General features: G+C 49.0%; 1 protein-coding gene across 3 annotated transcripts in view; it reads right to left on the reverse strand.

Moving 5' to 3' along the window:
• Positions 1-7,412: 7,412 nt before the first annotated feature.
• Positions 7,413-21,839, reverse strand: part of PLS1 (plastin 1) — a 202,112-nt gene continuing 187,685 nt past the window's right edge. For all 3 annotated transcript variants that reach the window (XM_073674681.1, XM_073674680.1, XM_073674682.1), the window contains one exon: positions 7,413-8,794. In XM_073674681.1, the coding sequence (XP_073530782.1) occupies positions 8,659-8,794 (136 nt within the window). In that variant the 3' untranslated portion in view covers positions 7,413-8,658. The remainder of the gene's footprint in view (positions 8,795-21,839) is intronic.

The raw sequence follows: 21,839 nt of genomic DNA on the forward strand, positions 1-21,839 counted from the left end.
GGAAGTTGTCAGTCACTGACTGGACAGCCCACAGGACTGAAAATCCCAAAAAGAGCAGAAATTTAAATAATTAAAACACAAGTTATACTGATTTTTTTCTCGAAAAACTGTATCTCTATCTGGTCATCTCCCCCTGCTCTATAACTTTGTGCCTGCAGATTAGACGGCATTTTCAGGGAACCTGTCATATGAAGAGTGTTAGAAAGGTGTCTGACTGCAGTAATGAAAATGCGACTCCTGGGAAAAATGAACTATCAGTCATACAGTACACGCGTGCCCGGAGCATTTACAGCCACTCCTCATGCAGCTGTAAGCACGCCCCGGCACTGACTGACAGCTCACTCTGAACTGAGGCACTGCACAGCTGGCTGTCAGTCAGTGCATGGGTATGCTTACTGCTGCCGCTCTCAGTGCTGTGAGCAGAGACTGTAGCACTGCTAGCACACCTGTATGACTGAAAACTGGCAGCTCCTGGGAGGAATAAAGTTAATTTTCTCCCAGAAGCCACACTTTCAGTACAGCAGCTGGGCACCTTTCAATGCCAGCAACCTGAAGAATAACACTATATATGTGACGCGCTCCCTGGGCCGTGGGGTACTCGGTAGCCGGGCCGGTCGATGCTGGGGGATGTCACGGTGGCGGTGACCCGGTCCGTGACCCAGGGCGGTCAATTAAAGGGGAAATAAAGTAAAAGGGGAATGAAGTTTTTAGAGTTAATGTTTGTGACGCCACCTGTGGTATGCAGCTATATGGGGCCTCCGCTGTGGTGCAGATCCTCTGGAGCTGGTGGTGATGCAGCAGAGTTGGTTCAGCTCTCCACAGGCAGAGCTTAGCTCCAGGGCAGGAAATAGTGATGTTATGAGGTAGATGTTGCTGGTGCTGTGTAGTGCAGGGCTGGTGATGGCGCAGCAATAATTCTAGGACACAGTGGGGTGCAGTCTTCAAGGTTTTACTCACAGTTATTCAAGACTCCAGGTTACCAGCGCCAGTGTGTAACCTCCCACGTCATCCTGTGTTCACCAAGGAAGGGGTTCAGCAATCTCTCAAGTATCTCAGGAGTACTTAAACGGGAGCCCGTTCTATGTGCCTTCCTCAGTCGTCTCTCACCCCTCCTGCCCTGCACCTCACAATCAGTGTCCCAATCCAGTAGCCTCGGATCTTGTCGGGCGACTTGCAGTCCCCTGAATCCTATGCGGCCACCTTTTCGGCGATATAATTGTGGTTTTGGGCAGCTGCACCTTGAAAGTACAGTAGCCTCCGTTTTTCTAGCTGAGAATTGTAGTTCTCCACTAGTTAGGGGCCAGTCACCTCTGCCGCCTGATCCCTCCACGCCCATGTAGATTCGGGTGCATGGGTGGCTTCCTGCACTTCCTGTGCCCCTGGGATCCCTACTGTTCCTCTTGGAGCCTTCCCTCTGCTCCCGTCCTCTCTCAGTCTGTTCTCCTGGGTCTCCCTTACTAGGCCCCCTCTTTCCTCCTCTCCTCCTGAGCAGAGCTCCTAAAGAGCTCCAGCTCCCAACTCTCTCTCTCTTCTAACTCTCTCTTCAGACTGGACACTCTCTCTCAAGATGGCTCCCCTTTTTATACACCTACTGAAGTGCTCCCCTAAACTACATCCTCCACCCACACCCACTACCGGGTGCCACCCTCCAGCTACGGAACAGGGACTGTGCTCTCTCTTAGGAGCAATCTCGCCCTTCCCTCTGAAGTGGAGTGTAATGGATGCAAGTGTGTGGGTCCCGGGCAGTACTCCATCCTTAACTGAGAGTGAGATACCACACCTCTGGGTGAGATGCAGTACCTCTGTGGTGACTGAACCCGCAGGGGTACCACATACCCCCTGGTAAAACACAGCATGTCCGCGGGCTGGAACAAAGTAAAAACAAGATATTTTAGACATACAAAATTTTAGAATGCATTCACTTAAAAGAATAATACACAACTTTTTCTTCCCTTTATGGGAGGCTCTTTTCTTAAACGTTACAGGTTTCTTTATCAGCTTACAAAACATTATAAAACTTTTTCCAATTAAATTCTCTTCACATCAATAAAACATTTTCACATAAAACAATTTTCAACTCAATACAGTGGGATCCATAACCGGAAGTCCGTCTCACTGAAGAAGGTGCAATTTGAGGGACCCGTCCGAAAACCCTCAACGTAGGCCCTGGGCGTGGCTACAGGGCATAGTTGATCCACTTGTTGGACCACGTCTTCGGCCACGCCAAACGGGTTTTTGTTCTGCGGTCTGTATAAAACCAACAAGAAGCACCTTAAGAAGTGCAAACTATACACAGTTTAAAAGTTTTTGGCTGCTCACTGTCCTCAGCCTGACAGTTTTTATACCCTACCTGGGTACACACAAAACAGACTGCTAAAACAAACAAAACTTCTTAAACACACAGCATTTCTGCTTTACCCTTCCGGGTAACTATATACAGTTCAAATTCTCCTCCTATGGAAGTAGTCAGTAGTGGGGCTCCCTCCAGAGGAACATTGGCCCACCACTAGATGGCCCAGCTGGGTCATCTTCTTCAGATGGCAAGGGTACACCACCCTGTGAACATGGAGAGCGTACCAGCCCTGCTCTCCTCTGTGCCTGGTGTAGGTGACCGTGTCACCAGGGTATAGATCCCGAGCCGGATGTCCCTGCTGTAAATGGGACTCTACGTCCCGCCGTTTCACAAAGAGGTCCGTGCCAAGTTGGGGGTCCCGGAAAAAGCCCCATTCTCCATCTAGGTCGAACTTGACCACGATTCCTTCTACTCGTGGACTGGGGGTGGCCGGCTTTGCGGGCCCTGGTTTTCTCCTCCATATTGCGGGCCTCTATCCTCTCCCAGCATACCCGCCGGTTCCGCCACTCCGCCTCTAGCTGGAGGAGTTCCCGCCGGCAGTGTTCCTCTCTGCGCGTGGCCTCCTTTTGGGTCTGCCTTGGGAATCCCATCAAGTCACCCGCCGGGTTATCCCATCTATATTGCTCTCCTTCATCTCTATGGGCAACCAAGGGTGCGGGAGCGGGCAGCAAAGGGAGGCTTTAGTCCTCAATCTTCGCGGACCAGTCCCAGTCCCCACGTCCGTACACCCATTCAGGTGTGGGGGAAGGTGGCTCCTGCAGGAGGCCCAGGAGCAGGTCGGTGTTGGAAGCGCCCGGGGAAGGAGGTTCCTCTAGGGGGACCAAGGAGTAGATCAGCGCCACCGGCGCCCGGGACAGGGATGCTGCTCCTACCTGCTCCCGCGGTTGCTCCAGCACTATCCATCACCTCCTGGTCCAGGAGGGGCTCTGCCGGGGCTGGGGCGCAGCCGATGGAACTCGGCGCGGACTGCTGCCGGGTCACCAACTTCTCCAGCAACTTGCTTTTCCAGATCGCGACGGCAGCCTGCTGGGCCTCCTCCATCCGCTGGTCCAGCTCCTGTACCTCATCACGGAGGAATCCTGTGTCCTCCAGGGACAGTTTAGCTATGACTCCCTCCAGGTTGAGGGATACTGCTCCAGGTGACAGGCCACGGGCTGGAGTTTGAGGCTGGTCTCTCCCTCCATCGTGCCTGCCGAGTGCGGTCTGCGTGCACTGCTGGAGGCCCCGCCCTGTCTCCAAGGTCTCTCTTCTCCTCTCCCCTTTCAGGTGCGGTCCATGGCTGCTTGCTGTCGGCCACACCTGGGGGCGGCTTCCCCTGACTGATGGACAGGTCCAGGTATATGGCCACAGGCGCATGGGGCGGGTTTTTTTTTTTCGCCATTCTGGGACCCGGCCCATGATGGGAGGTTTCTTGTCGCACCATGCACATAATGGCGCCCGTTCTTCTGGGGTGGGCGTCACATTCAGTATACAACACAGTCTCTAGGCGCACAATACCCCGTTATAACGGGTTGGTTCATATCCTGTTTGTGACTCGCCCCCTGGGCCGTGGTGTTCTCGGTAGCTGGGCCGGTCGATGCTGGGGGATGTCACGGTGGCGGTGACCCGGTCCTTGACCCAGGGCAGTCAATTAAAGGGGAAATAAAGTAAAAGGAGAATGAAGTTTTTAGAGTTAATGTTCGTGACGCCACCTGTAGTATGAAACTATATGGGGCCGCCGCTGCGGTGCAGATCCTCTGGAGCTGGTGGTGACGCAGCAGAGTTGGTTCAGCTCTCCACAGGCAGAGCTTAGCTCCAGGGCAGGAAATAGTGATGTTATGAGGTAGATGTTGCTGGTGCTGTGTAGTGCAGGGCTGTTGATGGCGCAGCAATAATTCTAGGACACAGTGGGGTGCAGTCTTCAAGATTTTACTCACAGTTGTTCAAGACTCCAGGTTACCAGCGCCAGTGTGTAACCTCCCACGTCATCCTGTGTTCACCAAGGAAGGGGTTCATCAATCTCTCAAGTATCTCAGGAGTACTTAAACGGGACCTGGTTCTATGTGCCTTCCTCGGTCGTCTTCGTGCGCTGGCTCTCACCCCTCCTGCCCTGCGCCTCACAATCAGTGTCCCAATCCAGTAGCCTCGGATCTTGTCGGGCGACCTGCAGTCCCCTGAATCCTATATGGTCACCTTTTCGGCGATATAATTGTGGTTTTGGGCAGCTGCACCTTGAAAGTACAGTAGCCTCCGGTTTTCTAGCTGAGCCTTGTAGTTCTCCACTAGTTAGGGGCCGGTCCCCTCTGCGGCCTGATCACTCCACGTCCATGTAGATTCGGGTGCACTTCCTGTGCCCCTGGGTTCCCCTCTGTTCCTCTTGGAGCCTTCCCTCTGCTCCCATCCTCTCTCAGTCTGTTCTCCTGGGCCTCTCTTACTAGGCCCACTCTTTCCTCCTCTCCTCCTGAGCAGAGCTCTTATAGAGCTCCTGCTCCCAACTCTCTCTCTCCCTTCTGACTCTCTCCTCAGACTGAACACTCTCTCTCAAGATGGCTCCCCTTTTTATACACCTACTGAAGTGCTCCCCTAAGCTACTTCCTCCACCCACACCCACTACATGGTTCCACCCTCCAGCTAGGGTCCAGGGACTGTGCTCTCCCTTAGGAGCAATCCCGCCCTTCCCTCTGAAGTGGCGTGTAATCGATGCAAGTGTGGGGGTCCCGGGCAGTACTCCATCCTTACCTGAGAGTGAGATACCACAATTCTGGGTGAGATGCAGCACCTCTGTGGCGACTGAACCCGCAAGGGTGCCACATATGCAAGTTAATAGCATTAGTGGATGCGACAGGTTCCCTTTAAGTCGCTTAAGGGGGTCATATGATGTTGCTGTTTTATGTAGTGTCTTGAGTGCATTAGGATTAGGTTTTGGGTTGATAGGGTGTTGGACATGGCTTCAGCTGAGGAACGGAAAATGAAAGTAACCCATTACTAACCAAATGTTCTCTTCACATGATTGAAATGGTCTGTTGCGTGAAGATATAAATTAAATATTTCAAAATCAGAATTGCCGTAGCACTGTAAGCAGGAATTATTCTAATTTACTTAGTGGGATCCTTGCAGGTCTTCCTTTGGCACCTAATAACTGAAACATCATACAGAATGCCAAACATAAACCTATTGTACTTACATTACATCTACAGGAGTGGGTGAGTAATTTAGTAAATATATAACTTATTTTACACATCTTAAGAGTTACAATCTATAGTCTAAATCCGGGATTCATCAAAGTGTTTGTTTACGCCAGAGAACTGGAACAAAACATTTTGAAAAATTGCAAAATATTTGCACAATGTGAAGTTGCACCAAAATGTTGTGACGTTTGGCGTTTTCATGCCAATTACAGGCAGTTCCACCAAAATGGGTAGTACTGGGGAGGAGAGGAGTCTATGCCCGCCAGTCAAATTCATGAAAATTGGTGCCGTTTCATACGCCAGAAATATTAAACCAGTCTCTGACTGGAGTAACATTTCTGGTGAGGAGAATAGAGGTGCATCCTATTCCTGTGCACCCCTCATTAAGAACAGCGTTCGAAACTCCCCTCTTAATGAATTCACAATCCTGCAAACTTCAGAGCTGAAATCTCCCATCATTGTGGATTCCGTATATAGTTTACTCTGGGATCTGGATCCTGGAAAGTGTCTTATATTGTAAAGGAATTGCATTGTGATGAAAAAAAAACAATATTATTAAGGGACAAGGAAACAAAATCACAGCTTTTAAGCTACACATCTGGCATGAAATAAGCAATATGCCAAATTATTTTAGAATATGAAGAATAATCTAATCAAACTTTTTCGAGACATTTGCAAATGGCTTGAAATCTCCTTCTATCATAATCCTAAGAGACTGCTGGATGGAAAAGCCTTTAGCTGGCATAGAAAAGCTATTTGATTAAGTGCTCACAGCTTAATTAAATATTAAAAATGACTGCTTTAATGGCTGTAATAAAGATTATTTAGAAAAAAACAACTATATGTTCCTTGAAATATATTATTTAACCAGCTTATTCAAAGATCATATTAGGACATAGGGTTTCAACCCAAAAGTTACATTTTAATATCAAAGTAAATAATTAGCGTTTACAATGGACCCAAAATTCTAGGCTGCCTTTATACATGGGCACAACTGGCATGTCCATATTTATGGCCAAATCAGGTCCGCGTATCAATGTTTCCATCCAGTATGCATCTGCACCAATTTAGGAAACCATTACAAGCTCTAATATACCATTTTTTAAAAATATATAGGGTGCCTGATTGATATCACTAAAGCATGATGCCATGTCCAGCATGCATGGACCTCAATGGACATCTACAATCCACCGAGAGGGATTACATCCATCTATCTCAGATTAATAATTGGGACTTTCAGCAGTTACATTGCCATGATTAATTTATAACAGGATGAGAAATAATGGTGTTATCTACGACGATCCCTCAGGATCCTTGACACTATAGATGTCCCGGCTACCACATACACACGAATGCTCAGCTTGGATGAGTGTACAAGTGTTCTCTATGGCAATAGTGAGGTAATTTGTTGCCAGACGTCTCGGTCAGAGTCTCACCTTCCAGGAGAATAAGAGGATGGGGAGTTTCAATTCAAATTGCCCGATCCTTCTCTACCAGACATAATCAGTCTGGGGGCCCCATACCCACCAGCTGATCCTACCGACAAGGGTGGACTTGGCCCAATTTAATCTAATGCATATGAAGACTTTAAGGCTCTGTAAATTCTAAAGAATGATCCAATAGTAGGAGCTGAAGTAAGGTCATACCTGTCAATGATTTAGCTGGAATAGAAGATTTATCTTCCATTTGGTATAATTGAGACAACTTTATAAAAAGAGAAATCCCAATGAAAAATGGCCAAGTCAAGTAACCTTGAACAATTTTGACTTTCTGCATTTCTAAAAATCCATCAGTGTTATTGTAGACAATGGTAATTTTTCTCTAAAGAGACTTTCTGTTCAATGTTTTAAAGTTTAATTCAGCAGTAAGAAGAGACCGTCTAGACTCGAAACCAAATTTCTTCGCATTTATTGATGGGGAAGCTGTTACATTCCTTATCGCTATCTGTTGCAGTGGTAACAGCTGAAATATGAAGGGTAATATGCTGTTCTTATAAACCTTATCATGCTTCCTTTCAAATTCAGATGATATTTTCATCATCCAAAATTCACCAGAACTTTTCTGCCTCATTACCTATTACTTGCCAAGGAATATTAAAGAGATTTTCTGGGAGTATGGTATATTGACGGGCTATTCTTAGGATTGACCAATAATATATGATTGGTGAGGGTCTGACCTCGAGGTATCCCACCAGTCAGCAAAATGAAGAGAATGATGCACTTCAGTCCATATAGGCATAATAGTAAGCTAAGCTTCATTTCAAAGGGTTATCACCTTTCAAAAAAACTTTTTTTTAACCCTAGGCTCAGCTACCGGTAAAAAACAAAATGTGCTTTACTTATCGTCCCTGGATCTAGCGTTGTGTCTCCACCACTGTTCCGATCTATGTTGTTTGGATCCAGCGGTGGCACAATATCAATATCATTGCAGCCGAACCCTGAGTTCAGGAACACGGCTGATGTAGACAGTATAAGCAGCTGAGCATAGTGATTGGCTGCAGTGCCAAACAACAGGAACAGGGGCAGCAGCAGGGACACTGTGATGGACATAGGGAGAGTAAGTAAAGTTCAGTCTGTTTGTTTTTCTACAGGTAACTGAGCCTATAGGAAAACATTTTTTGAAAGAGGTCACCCCCTTAAGTAAACGGACCCATCCTGCAGTTCCAGTCCATGCTTGGACAAGCTGCTGTGCTTTAATCTGCTGATCTATATGGTCATAAGGGTCAAACCACTTCTGATCACACATTAATGATATATCCAGATCATAAGCAATCAATGCATACTCCCTGCATGTCCTTTCAATGCATACTCCCTGCATGTTTTCCTTTTTATCTTGCAGCATGGATTATACAATAATATGATGCGGAATCAGTCCACCAGGACACCCAAATGGATATCTATTCCACAAATTCTGCCAAGGAACTGGAATAATGATCAATCACAATACAAAGAACATCAATTATTTAACAATATTACACATTTTTTCAGAACAATGAAAATTGTATTTAATTTCCAACATTGTGTACTCATTTTTCCCATTCGTCATCATTCAGTACTGATGGGCTGCACAGTTCTGATCCCCGGAGTCACTCCACAGGCTTAAAATGGCAATAACACAGAAGAGGAGAGAGCTTCTGGATTATTTTAGTTTGTTAAGTCCTCTTCCCATGAGACAAGCAAATACTGTCATCACCATCTTTGGTTTTACTTCTACTAAGTCGTCAGGCAGGGCATATATTCTGGCTCCGATCTTCCTGGCTATGGAAATGGCATACCTTTAAACAAAAGAGAAACAATGTTACTTTTTTCCTTGTAGAGTTAAAAACATTTGTCATGACGAGCACAGAACGACCCAAGTAGTGTGGACATGCTTTATACTTTAATACTAAACTGGTGGCACAATGGATTTATTCTAATAAATAAGTTGTGACTAGTGTTGAGCATTCCGATACTGAAATATTGGGTATCGGCCGATATTCGCGGTATCGGAATTCCGATACTTAATTCCGATACTTTTGCAATATCGTATACCGGAATCGGAAGTTCCCATAATGCAATGAGCCATTTTCATTTTATTCAGCCAATGAGGATCCTAAGAAGTGTGGGCACATCCTGTTAGGCATGTAGGCATCTTAACTAATGGCATGGCTGTGATTGGCTGCTGAAATGATGTCATGATGCACTATAAAAGCCGCCGCCGCCCTTTTGAGCTCACTCTGCTGTGAATTCAGTTAGGGATAGGACGCTGTTGTTCTGAGGGACAGTTTTAGCTACCGATTTGGTCTATTCTGCTTTACCCAAGCTACTTTATAAATCGCTGTGCCTTGCAGAGCTAGTGCACAGTTCTCTGAGCTGTTCACCGCTGTCTGCAAGGTCTGGTGTGTGAGTGCAGCTCATGCTGTAGTGTGTGCTTCAGCCACGTCTGGTTGTAGTGCACTCAGTGTGTGTCACTGCCTCATACATTGTCCTTTTTTGCCAATTCATAATTTTTCCTGATATCTCCTATTAGTGTGGTGGTTCCATCCGTATTCAGCTAAATTGGTTCCAAACACACTATATAGGAGTAGATAGAGAAATTTTTTTGGACCTGCAGCGCTAGTGCACAGTGCTCTGCATCTGTACTGTTCACCGCTGTCTGCAAGGTCTGGTGTGTGAGTGCAGCTCACCCTGTAGTGTGTGCTTCAACCACGTCTGGTTGTAGTACACTCAGTGTGTGTCACTGCCTCATACATTGTCCTTTTTTGCCAATTCATAATTTTTCCTGATTTCTCCTATTAGTGTGGTGGTTCCATCCGCATTCAGCTAAATTGGTTCCAAACACACTATATAGGAGTAGTTAGAGGAGCCTTTCTGCAGCATTGGGCCCTGCAGCCCCAGCCAGATTAGTATTAGCCTATTTTTTGTAGCCTCATCTATTGCATTGTAGGTTACCTTCCTACATTGTAATAGCTACAAAAAGTTTGTGATACTATCGTTATTACATCTTTAGGCACATCCAGTGTCTTTTTGTGACAAAAAAACCTAAATAAAGTTCACCAAACACTCCACTTTACAGTTGTGTAGGCCACATTAGCTCATATTAAAGTCTAGTCCACACTTTATAAAATTAGTGTTTCTTATACCTGTTAGCAGCTGTTCAGGAATAAGCACACTAAGCCCTTAGTACTTTTCTGCCTATCTTTATCAGTCTACCAAGATGAAGAAGGCAGGGAGTAAGGCATGTGGTCGTGGGCGTGGGCGTGGGCGTGGAGTTTCTGCAGGGAGAGGACGTGAGGATTCTGTGCCTGCAGGGAGGGGACGTGGGGATTCTGTGCCTGCTGCGGGCACCAGTGACTCAGCATCCCCCAGTTTTACCAGGGAACAGTCCTTTATGCGCAGCTTTGTAGGAGCTAGCCGTACCCCACTGCTGCGGGAGGACCAAATTGAAGCCGTTGTCGGATGGATGGCAGCTAACGCATCGACTTCAATTAGTTCCAGATCCTCTCAGGTCCTGAGCACTGAAGAGCACCCATCTGTCTCTTCACCACCTGCCAAATTGCCCAGGCAGTCAGAGAGCCCTGGACAGGAGCCATCTCTACTTCTGTTCTCTGAATCTCTTGGCTTGGAAAGAGGGGGCCAGCCAAGCAGAATTCGAGAATTTGAAGAAGAGGTAGTATGCATTGATGCGCAACCATTTTGTCTCTCTGAATCTGAAGAGGCGGGTGGGCCAGTGCCTATGGTCAGCAGCACACCTCAGTACGCATCTGATGATGAGACTCAGGTGCCACTTTCTGGTGCGTACTGTGCTGTCGAGACTACCCAGGAGAAGCAGTTGTTTGAAGAGGGTGGTGTAGATGATGAGGTCCTTGACCCATCATGGCGTGAGGGACAAGAAGGTGGTGGGAGCAGCTCTGAGGAAGAGATTCCCCGAACAGCCCAAAAAGGAGGGAGAGGGAGGGAGCAGACTTGATTGCCTGTAGCCTCCACTTCGGCACCCATTAGGACCATGGCTCTTCCAAAATCCAAAGCGGGCGCTCCCAAGACTTGCAGTGCCTGGTCCTTTTTTGACACAGTTGCAGATGACATTTGCTTTGTCAAATGCAAGCTGTGTAATCAGAAGGTGAAAAGAGGGAAAAGTGTCAGCAACCTCAATACCACAAATATGTGGAAACATGTGCGGACCAAGCACGTGGTGGAGTTACAAAAACACACTGAAGACCTAGGCCAACCTACAACGCCGCCTACCACCTCTTCAGCTCGTGTTGTAGCCTCTTCCTCCAGCTCACACACAGCTGGTTCGGCTTCCTCACAGGATCGCCATGGAAGAACCTCTGGCACTGTTGTACAGAGACACAGTGTAATTCCACCCACAGCACCACTTTCCCAGTCATCCTCACACTCCCAGGCCAGTCTACAGCCATCGTTAGCACAGGCATGGGAGAAAAGGCGCCCATACTCGGCAAACCACCCCCGAGCACAGGCTCTGAATGCTGGCATTGCTAAACTACTGGCCCTTGAAATGCTATCATTCAGGCTGGTGGAGACTGACACATTCCGTAACTTTATGGCATTGGCAGTCCCACAATACAACGTGCCCAGCTGCTTTTATTTCAGCAGGCAAGCTGTCCCTGTCCTGCAACATCATGTGGAGGGAAAAATTAAACATGCGCTACAAAACGCCGTCAGTAGCAAGGTCCACCTGACCACCGATGCGTGGACCAGTAAGCATGGACAGGGACGATACCTTTCCCTCACTGCCCATTGGGTAAATGTTGTGGAGCCGGGTACAGATCTTGAGAGTGGCGCTGTACGTGTTCTGCCAACTCCAAGGATTGCAGGAATCCAGTCTGTACACATTGACTCCTCCTCATACTCCAGTTCCTCTGAATCAGCGCTGCAGGAGCCGTCACGGTCTACCTCCACATCGACCCGTGAACGGTTACCTGTTATGATGACTGATATGAGCACAGCCGTGGCCAAACGTCAACAGGCCGTATTAAAATTAATTTCTTTGGGGAATCGAAGCCACACAGCGCAGGAGCTCTGGAATGCCATCAAGCAGCAGAGCGACGTGTGGTTTGTGCCAGCAAATCTCCAGCCAGGCATGGTAGTGTGTGACAATGGCCGAAATCTGGTGGCAGCTCTGGGCCTAGGCAACCTCACTCACATCCCATGTCTGGCACATGTGCTCAACTTGGTCGTGCAGAGTTTTTTGAGGGACTATCCGGATCTTGATGCACTGCTTCACAAGGTCCGCATAGAGTGCGCTCACTTGCGGCGTTCCAGCAATGCAAGATCACGCATTGCAGCTCTGCAGCGCCGATTACGTCTTCCGGAACATCGCATCATATGTGACCTACCCACCAGGTGGAATTCATATGTTGGAGAGGTTGTGTGAGCAGCAGGCAGCAGTAATGGAGTACCAGCTGCAGCAGGTGCAAACAAGTCGCAGTGCGCGCCGTTCACACTTCACCACCACTGAGTGGGCCTCTATGAAGGACATTTGCCACGTTTTGCGTGACTTCGATTATTCCATGCAGATGGCGAGTGCAGATGATGCACTAGTCAGCATGACTATCCCCCTTATCTGCCTGCTTGAAAAAACACTGCAAGCACTAAGGGACGAGGTTTTGGAAGAGGTGGAGGATGAGGAGTCACAAATGCCATCTGCTTCTCTACAGTCTGCGCAACGTGGTTCCTCACAAAGGCCTAGGCAGGGGACACTTTGTGAGGAGGATGAGGAGGAGTCAATGGATGAGGAAGACATCTGTCCAGAGGAGGGAGGTACACAATGCTCTAGTAGTCAGTATCTAGAGCGAGGGTGGGGTGATGCAGAGCAGGCAGAAATCACGCCTCAAGCAGGGGACAGCGTTTCTTGGCCAGTTGGTAGTCTGCAGAACATGGTTGATTTCATGCTGCAGTGCCTGAGAAACGACCGCCGCATCGCCCACATTCTCAACACGGCTGATTATTGGGTGTCAACCCTCCTAGATCCTCGCTACCGGGACAACTTACAAAGCCTCATAACACCGTTGAACCGGGAGCGTAAAATGCGGGAGTACCAAGACGCACTGGTGCATTCCATCATGTTCTCCATTCCAACCGAGAGCAGTGCTGCTAGTGCTTTACAAAGCAGCTCAGTGCGTCGAGGCAGTGGAGGAAGCTCTGCACAAAGAGGGAGCAGAAGCAGCGCCTCAGCACAAGGCAAGACCAGTATGGCCGAAATGTGGCAAAGTTTTGTGTCCCCGCCGCCACAAATGTCTACACCATCACAGACGGCTCCAGTTAGCAGGATGCAACGTTTCCGTCAGATGGTGACAGACTACATGTCTTGCCCTCTTAGTGTACTCCCAGACAGCTCTTCTCCCTTCAAGTTTTGGGTCTGTAAGCTAGATACATGGCCAGAGCTAAGTCAGTATGCATTGGAGGTGCTAGCTTGCCCTGCTGCTAGTGTATTATCGGAACGCGTCTTTAGTGCCGCAGGTGGTGTACTAACAGACCGTCGCATGCGACTATCCTCCGATAACGTTGACCGGCTTACTTTTCTCAAAATGAACAAGGCCTGGATCTCTCATGAATTTGCCAGTCCTCTTCCAGAATAAATAATTGGTTGGCAACAGTATCCAGGTCTCCTGTTGTGTTCATGTTTCTACCACCTGAACTGTAATCCCTGAGCTCCAACACCGCCAGTTGGCGCTCGGAAGTGCCGTCTGCACAGTCAACACTTGCTGCTGTGTTATTGGGGTTCAGTAACGTCAGCTGTTCCCCTGCTGTGCGGACGGCAATTTCTCCTGCTCTGTCCACATTCTCACTACTACAGATTTTAAAGTTGCTCCAATTACACCTCTGGCTCCTCTGTTTTCAGTATTATCCCTGAGCTCCAACACCGCCAGTTGGCGCTCGGAAGTGCCGTCTGCACAGTCAACACTTGCTGCCGTGTTATTGGGGTTCAGTAACGTCAGCTGTTCCCCTGCTGTGCGGACGGCAATTTCTCCTGCTCTGTCCACATTCTCACTACTACAGATTTTAAAGTTGCTCCAATTACACCTCTGGCTCCTCTGTTTTCAGTATTATCCCTGAGCTCCAACACCGCCAGTTGGCGCTCGGAAGTGCCGTCTGCACAGTCAACACTTGCTGCCGTGTTATTGGGGTTCAGTAACGTCAGCTGTTCCCCTGCTCTGCGGACGGCAATTTCTCCTGCTCTGTCCACATTCTCACTACTACAGATTTTAAAGTTGCTCCAATTACACCTCTGGCTCCTCTGTTTTCAGTATTATCCCTGAGCTCCAACACCGCCAGTTGGCGCTTGGAAGTGCCGTCTGCACAGTCAACACTTGCTGCCGTGTTATTGGGGTTCAGTAACGTCAGCTGTTCCCCTGCTGTGCGGACGGCAATTTCTCCTGCTCTGTCCACATTCTCACTACTACAGATTTTAAAGTTGCTCCAATTACACCTCTGGCTCCTCTGTTTTCAGTATTATCCCTGAGCTCCAACATCGCCAGTTGGCGCTCGGAAGTGCCATCTGCACAGTCAACACTTGCTGCCGTGTTATTGGGGTTCAGTAACGTCAGCTGTTCCCCTGCTGTGCGGACGGCAATTTCTCCTGCTCTGTCCACATTCTCACTACTACAGATTTTAAAGTTGCTCCAATTACACCTCTGGCTCCTCTGTTTTCAATATTATCCCTGAGCTCCAACACCGTCAGTTGGCGCTCGGAAGTGCCGTCTGCACAGTCAACACTTGCTGCCGTGTTATTGGGGCTCAGTAACGTCAGCTGTTCCCCTGCTGTGCGGACGGCAATTTCTCCTGCTCTGTCCACATTCTCACTACTACAGATTTTAAAGTTGCTCCAATTACACCTCTGGCTCCTCTGTTTTCAGTATTATCCCTGAGCTCCAACACCGCCAGTTGGCGCTCGGAAGTGCCATCTGCACAGTCAACACTTGCTGCCGTGTTATTGGGGTTCAGTAACGTCAGCTGATCCCCAGCTGTGTGTCCGGCAAATTCTCCTGCTTTGTCCACATCCACTGTACTACTGATTTAAAACCTCCTCCAAATACACCTCTGGCTCCTCTGTTTTTAGTATTTACCCTGGGCTCCAATACCGCTAGTTGCTGCTCAGAAGTGCCGTCTGCACAGTCAACGCTTGCTCCAGTGTTATTGGGGTTCAGTAACGTCAGCTGATCCCCAGCTGTGTGTCCGGCAAATTCTCCTGCTTTGTCCACATCCACTGTACTACCGATTTAAAACCTCCTCCAAATACACCTCTGGCTCCTCTGTTTTTAGTATTTACCCTGGGCTCCAATACCGCTTGTTGCTGCTCAGAAGTGCCATCTGAACAGTCAACGCTTGCTCCAGTGTTATTGGGGTTCAGTAACGTCAGCTGATCCCCAGCTGTGTGTCCGGCAAATTCTCCTGCTTTGTCCACATCCACTGTACTACTGATTTAAAACCTCCTCCAAATACACCTCTGGCTCCACTTTGTTTTTAGTATGTACCCTGGGTTCCAGTACCGTCAGCTGGTTCTCGGCAGTGTCTTTGGCACGGGTACTCCCTCCTGCCCAGCCTGGTTCCAGAACGCCAGCTGTTTCCGGGTAGTGTCAACGTCACTTTGCCTCCAATGCGTTGTCCTGTCGTGTTGCGTTCGGGTTAGCCGACTCTATGGTGCCTGCAGTTTAGGTGACTCCTATGTGGGCTGCGGGATCTGGCAATGAAGGCTGGTTCCATAGTGCCAATAGGACAAGCACCCCCTGTAGGACTGTGGGTTTTGGTAACTGTGGCCGGCTCGCGGCCTTGAAACTTTTTTTTACATGGGTACCTTCTACTACCCATCCGGGTTCCAGTACCGTCAGCTGGTTCTCAGCAGTGCCTTTGGATTAGGTGCCTCCTTCTCGGTATCCAAGTTCCACCAACGTCTGCTGGTCCTTGGTAGTGCTTTCTGGCACAGGTACCTCCTGCTTAGTAACCGAGTTCCAGTACCGTCAGCTGGTCCTCGGCAGTTCCATTGGCTCTTGTACCTTCTGCTACCCATCCGGGTTCCAGTACCGTCAGCTGGTCCTCGGTAGTTCCATTTGCTCTTGTACCTTCTACTACCCATCCGGGTTCCAGTACCGTCAGCTGGTTCTCGGCAGTGTCTTTGGCACGGGTACTCCCTCCTGCCCAGCCTGGTTCCAGCACGCCAGCTGTTTCCGGGTAGTGTCAACGTCACTTTGCCTCCAATGCGTTGTCCTGTCGTGTTGCGGTCGGGTTAGCCGACTCTATGGTGCCTGCAGTTTAGGTGACTCCTATGTGGGCTGCGGGATCTGGCAATGAAGGCTGGTTCCATAGCGCCAATAGGACAAGCACCCCCATTAGGACTGTGGGTTTTGGTAACTGCGGCCGGCTCGCGGCCTTGAAACTTTTTTTTACATGGGTACCTTCTACTACCCATCCGGGTTCCAGTACCGTCAGCTGGTTCTCGGCAGTGCCTTTGGATTAGGTGCCTCCTTCTCGGTATCCAAGTTCCACCAACGTCTGCTGGTCCTTGGTAGTGCTTTCTGGCACAGGTACCTCCTGCTTAGTAACCGAGTTCCAGTACCGTCAGCTGGTCCTCGGCAGTTCCATTGGCTCTTGTACCTTCTGCTACCCATCCGGGTTCCAGTACCGTCAGCTGGTCCTCGGTATTTCCATTTGCTCTTGTACCTTCTACTACCCATCCGGGTTCCAGTACCGTCAGCTGGTTCTCGGCAGTGTCTTTGGCACGGGTACTCCCTCCTGCCCAGCCTGGTTCCAGCACGCCAGCTGTTTCCGGGTAGTGTCAACGTCACTTTGCCTCCAATGCGTTGTCCTGTCGTGTTGCGGTCGGGTTAGCCGACTCTATGGTGCCTGCAGTTTAGGTGACTCCTATGTGGGCTGTGGGATCTGGCAATGAAGGCTGGTTCCATAGTGCCAATAGGACAAGCACCCCCTGTAGGACTGTGGGTTTTGGTAACTGCGGCCGGCTCGCGGCCTTGAAACTTTTTTTTACATGGGTACCTTTTACTACCCATCCGGGTTCCAGTACCGTCAGCTGGTTCTCAGCAGTGCCTTTGGATTAGGTGCCTCCTTCTCGGTATCCAAGTTCCACCAACGTCTGCTGGTCCTTGGTAGTGCTTTCTGGCACAGGTACCTCCTGCTTAGTAACCGACTTCCAGTACCGTCAGCTGGTCCTCGGCAGTTCCATTGTCTCCTATACCTTCTGCTACCCATCCGGGTTCCAGTACCGTCAGCTGGTCCTCGGTAGTTCCTCAGCCTTCTTGTACCTTCTGCTACATTTCCAAGTTCAAGCTTTTTGAAATGGTTCTTGGTAATCACTCTGGATCTCCCTGATGAGGACCCTGAAGACCAACCCGAAGAAGACGAGGACCCCGAAGACGACGACCCTGAAGACGAGGACCCTGAAGACCACCCCGAAGAAGACGAGGACCCTGAAGACCACCCCGAAGAAGACGAGGACCCTGAAGACCACCCCGAAGAAGACGAGGACCCCGAAGACGAGGACCCAGAAGACCAACCCGAAGAAGACGAGGACCCCGAAGACGAGGACCCCCGAAGATGACGACCCTGAAGACCACCCCGAAGAAGACCAAGAAGATGACACTGAAGAAGTTGACCAAGAGGACAAAGAAGAGAAGACAAGCACCAAGATACAGAAGAACAAGAGACAGAAAACCAAGAAGCAGAAATACAAGAAGCTGCAGAACAAAAAGCAGAAGAACATTAAGCATAAGACTAAAAATCAGAGCAAAAGATAATATCTAAATTATAAGCAGAAGATGACTAAGCAGTGTATGGGGGTGAGTCCGTTCCTCCTCGTGGTGCCCCTGGAAAAGACCTGCTGCTGCAGGCCAAACTGAAAGCGGACAAATCCTGTTGTAAATCTTTTGTGACGGGCAGAAAGAAAGGTGTAATGTCCAACCTTTTATAGATAACAACTACAGGAATGCCTGTCACGAAGAAGAATATGAAGAAGATGAAGAAGTAGAATATGAAGAATGTAAAAAAAAAAGAATAATACGAAGAAGGTGAAGAAGAAGAAGATGAAGAAGGTGAAGAAGAAGTGGATGAAAAAGATGCTGAGGATGATGAAGGAGAAAGTGTGGGAGAAGTAAAAAAGAAGGTGAAGAGCATGGAAGTAGTGAAACATAAATATCTGACAAAATATAAAAATACTTAACATAGTCAATATTTCCGTAACTCAGAACGTCTTAAAAAAAATATTAATTCCTGCTATTCCATTTGATTGGGCTAAACCTCTATGCCTTTATTGTCTCCCCCACCTCCCCCAATACATTCTACATTATTCTTAATTGTTTTCCTTCATGTAGAATTAACCTACAAGGAAAGAAAGGGTTTATTTTCATTCCGATATTTCTGTCCCATTGACTAGCATTGGTTTCCGGTATCGGAATCGGCGATATCCGATACTTTTTCGGTATCGGTCCAATCCAATCCGATCCGATATTTCCCGATATCGGAAGGTATCGCTCAACACTAGTTGTGACATGACTAACTTGTAGATAATTGGTCCATATAGAAAACATGGTCAAGACTAGTGATGAGCGAGCACTAAAATGCTCGGGTGCTTGAAGCTCGGGTCGAGCACATTGGAATACTCGGGTGCTCGATCCGAGCAACGAGCCCAATGTAAGTCTATGGGAAACGCGAGCATTTTTCTGGCGGTCCCCCCCGGCGGTCTGCAGAAGGTCAAAAATTGCCCAAATCGATGGGAACAGTGCTCAATTAAACATCAGGCAGGCAGAATATATAGGCAGACAGGCAGGCAGGGTATATAGGAGGGTGCATGTGTGACACTCACAGCCCTCCCTGGGAGATGGGGAACTCGGAGCCGGGTCAGATGTTGGGGGGGCAGTCGTGGCCTGGACCCGCTCCGTGCCCAGGGCCGTCACATAAAAGTAATGGGCTTACAGGGTTGAGTGGTTCTTATCAACTACGCCACCTGTGGTACCTTGTGAAGGCCACCAGCGCTGCTGCAGTCCTCTGAGGCGGGATGTTGTGGCAGCCGACGTTGATACTACTCCCCACAGGCGGAGCAGGGCCTCAGGGCAGAGAAGAGGATGAAGGGGGTTGTAGTGTAGGAGGTCTGGTGCTGCGCGGTGCGGTGCCGAAATAAAGAGTCCAGAGGCCATAGGGGTCGACTTCCAGAGTTTTTACTCACGGTGTAGCATGCAGCTGCAAGGCTTCTCCCTTCTCCTCACGGAGTTCTGCGGTCACCAGTAACGGGGGTCCGACAACCTCCGAGTAATTCAAGTGCTTAATCAGGACCCCGCACCAGAGTGTTCCTAAACTTCAGACCGAGTCCTCTCCTGTCTGTGTGTGCAGATAGGCCGGGTCTCCGTCTGGACTACAATCAGAAAAAGGGTACGGGTGGCGACTCCGCTCCTTCGGTTACCCGGTGGGATCCTCTGGGCCTGCCGGGCTTCCCTGACTAGGACGTACAGTAGCAAAGTCAGGTGTCGGGTGCCGGTACCCCTCTTGCAGCCGGAATCCCTCTGACTAGGCCAAAATAGAGAGGACAGGTGGCGTATACCGCTCCGTCTGCATCCCCCTGGGATCCTTTTGTGATGGAGCTACACTCCTCAGCTTCAGGCCTTCTTGGGTATGGACCTTGACCGGGTTGAGACATACGTTAACTCCAACCTGCCCCTCGACTCAAGGCCAGAGTACGAGGGCCGTGTCTCCATCCAGGTTCACCCAGAAGCCACGTTCAGGGATGGAGATCACAATCAAAGGACCCAGTGCCCAAGATGGCTGTGTATTAAATATAAAATATTAAGTGCAAACTAAATGTGCGTCCTCCACCCTCACCCTCTACATGGTTCCCCCTATCTTTTGGTTCCCCAGTCTCCCATTTTCCCGGGAGGGGCAGCACGCTAGTGCCTATTAGCCCCCCTCTGGTGGGAGAAGTGTGGTGTTGGATGTGGAGGTGGGGTCCTGAACATTGCACCGTTCTTACCTCGAAGGAGGGATACCACACCCCATTGAAGAGGTGCAGCATCCCTGTGGCGGTCGAACCCTCAGGGGCGCCACACATGAAAAACATAGCAGGGCACTCAGAACACACTAGTGCCCTCCGATTTTCATGCACCCGTCTCTTTAAAAAAGCCGGCCGGCAATTCATCAGCGGCATACACCGGTACCGGACAATTTAGAACAGAAAGAATAGAGCATCACACATAGATTAGATAGATAGAAACATGTCAGTCACATATATAATAAGTACAGTGACAGTGTTGGTTACTGTACTTGTCATTCAGTGCTAAAATAAAGGATTTATTTAAAAAAAATTGGCGTGGGGTTCCCCGTAATTTTAGTCTCTAGCGGACGTTAAGCAGATGGCTGGGGCAGATGTTTGAAGACTGGGAAGGGGGTAATACCCACGGAGCTTCCCAGGCTACTAATATCAGCCCCCAGCTGAATACCTAGCCTTTACTAGCTATTAAAATGGATGACCCAAAAAAAAAATGACGTGGGGTCCCCCCTATTTTAATAGCTAGCAAAGGCTAGGCAGACAGCTGGGGGCTGATATTAATAGCCCAGGAAGGGTGCCATGAATATTGGCCCCCTCCCAGGCTAGAAACACCAGCCGTCAGCCACCCCAGAAATGGCGCATCCATAGGATGTGCCAATTCTGGCACTTAGCCTCGCTCTTCCCACTGCCCTGTAGCGGTGGCAGTGGGGTAATAGGGCTGGGGTTTGTCAGCTTATAATGCCAGCTGACGTCAAGCCCAGGTTAGTAATGGAGAGGCGTCTATAAGACACCCCCATTACTAACCCCATAGTGAAAGTTAAAAAAAACACCAACACCCAGAATAAAATCCTTTAATTGAAATAAAGACACAATACTTTAATGTTCTAAATTAAACTCTACTTACCGTATCGCCCATTCCAGCTGAAGCCAACGATCTCCTGCAATAAAAGTAAAATAATTAACCAACCTCATCCTTACCTTTCCATGGTTCCCAGGACAGCTTCAGCTCTGCTACATTGACATGACAGGCTGGATCGCAGCAGAACGCTGCCATCCAGCTTGCCATGCCGCAGACACTGAGAAGGTCCTCAGTGAAGCTCCTCAGTGTCTGGCTGTGACGGCATCCAGATGAGCCGAGTTCATGTCCAATGAACTCAGCTCATCTCATGCACGTTACTGACAGAGTGGGAGAATTCTCCTGCTCAAGCAATGCCGGCAAATGATGTCACCGCTTGAGCAGGAGAATTCTCCCACGCTGGGATGGCATTGAGATGGCAGGCTGGATGGTAGCAGAACGCTGCCATCCAGCTTGTCATCCTTCAGAGACATTGTCAGCGCTCCGCAGTGTCTCTGAAGGATGGCATGCTGGATGGCAGCATTCTGCTACCATCCAGCCTGCCATCTCAATGCCATCCCAGCGTGGGAGAATTCTCCTGCTCAAGCGGTGACATCATTTGCCGGCACCGCATGCGCAGAAGAATTCTCCCACGCTGTCAGTGACGTGCATGAGGTGAGCTGAGTTCATTGGACATGAACTCGGCTCATCTGGATGCCGTCACAGCCAGACACTGAGAAGCTTCACCGAGGAGCTTCTCAGTGTCTGCGGCATGGCAAGCTGGATGGCAGCGTTCTGCTGCGATCCAGCATGTCATGTCAATGTAGCAGTGCTGGAGCCGTCCTGGGAACCATGGAAAGGTAAGGATGAGGTTGGTTAATTATTTTACTTTTATTGCAGGAGATCGTTGGCTTCAGCTGGATGGGCGATACGGTAAGTAGAGATTAATTTAGAACATTAAAGAATTGAGTCTTTATTTCAATTAAAGGATTTTATT

The sequence above is a fragment of the Phyllobates terribilis genome, unplaced genomic scaffold (genome assembly GCF_046119375.1).
Source record: "Phyllobates terribilis strain yellow unplaced genomic scaffold, ASM4611937v1 Scaffold_3__8_contigs__length_932513732, whole genome shotgun sequence".
NCBI lineage: Eukaryota > Metazoa > Chordata > Amphibia > Anura > Dendrobatidae > Phyllobates > Phyllobates terribilis.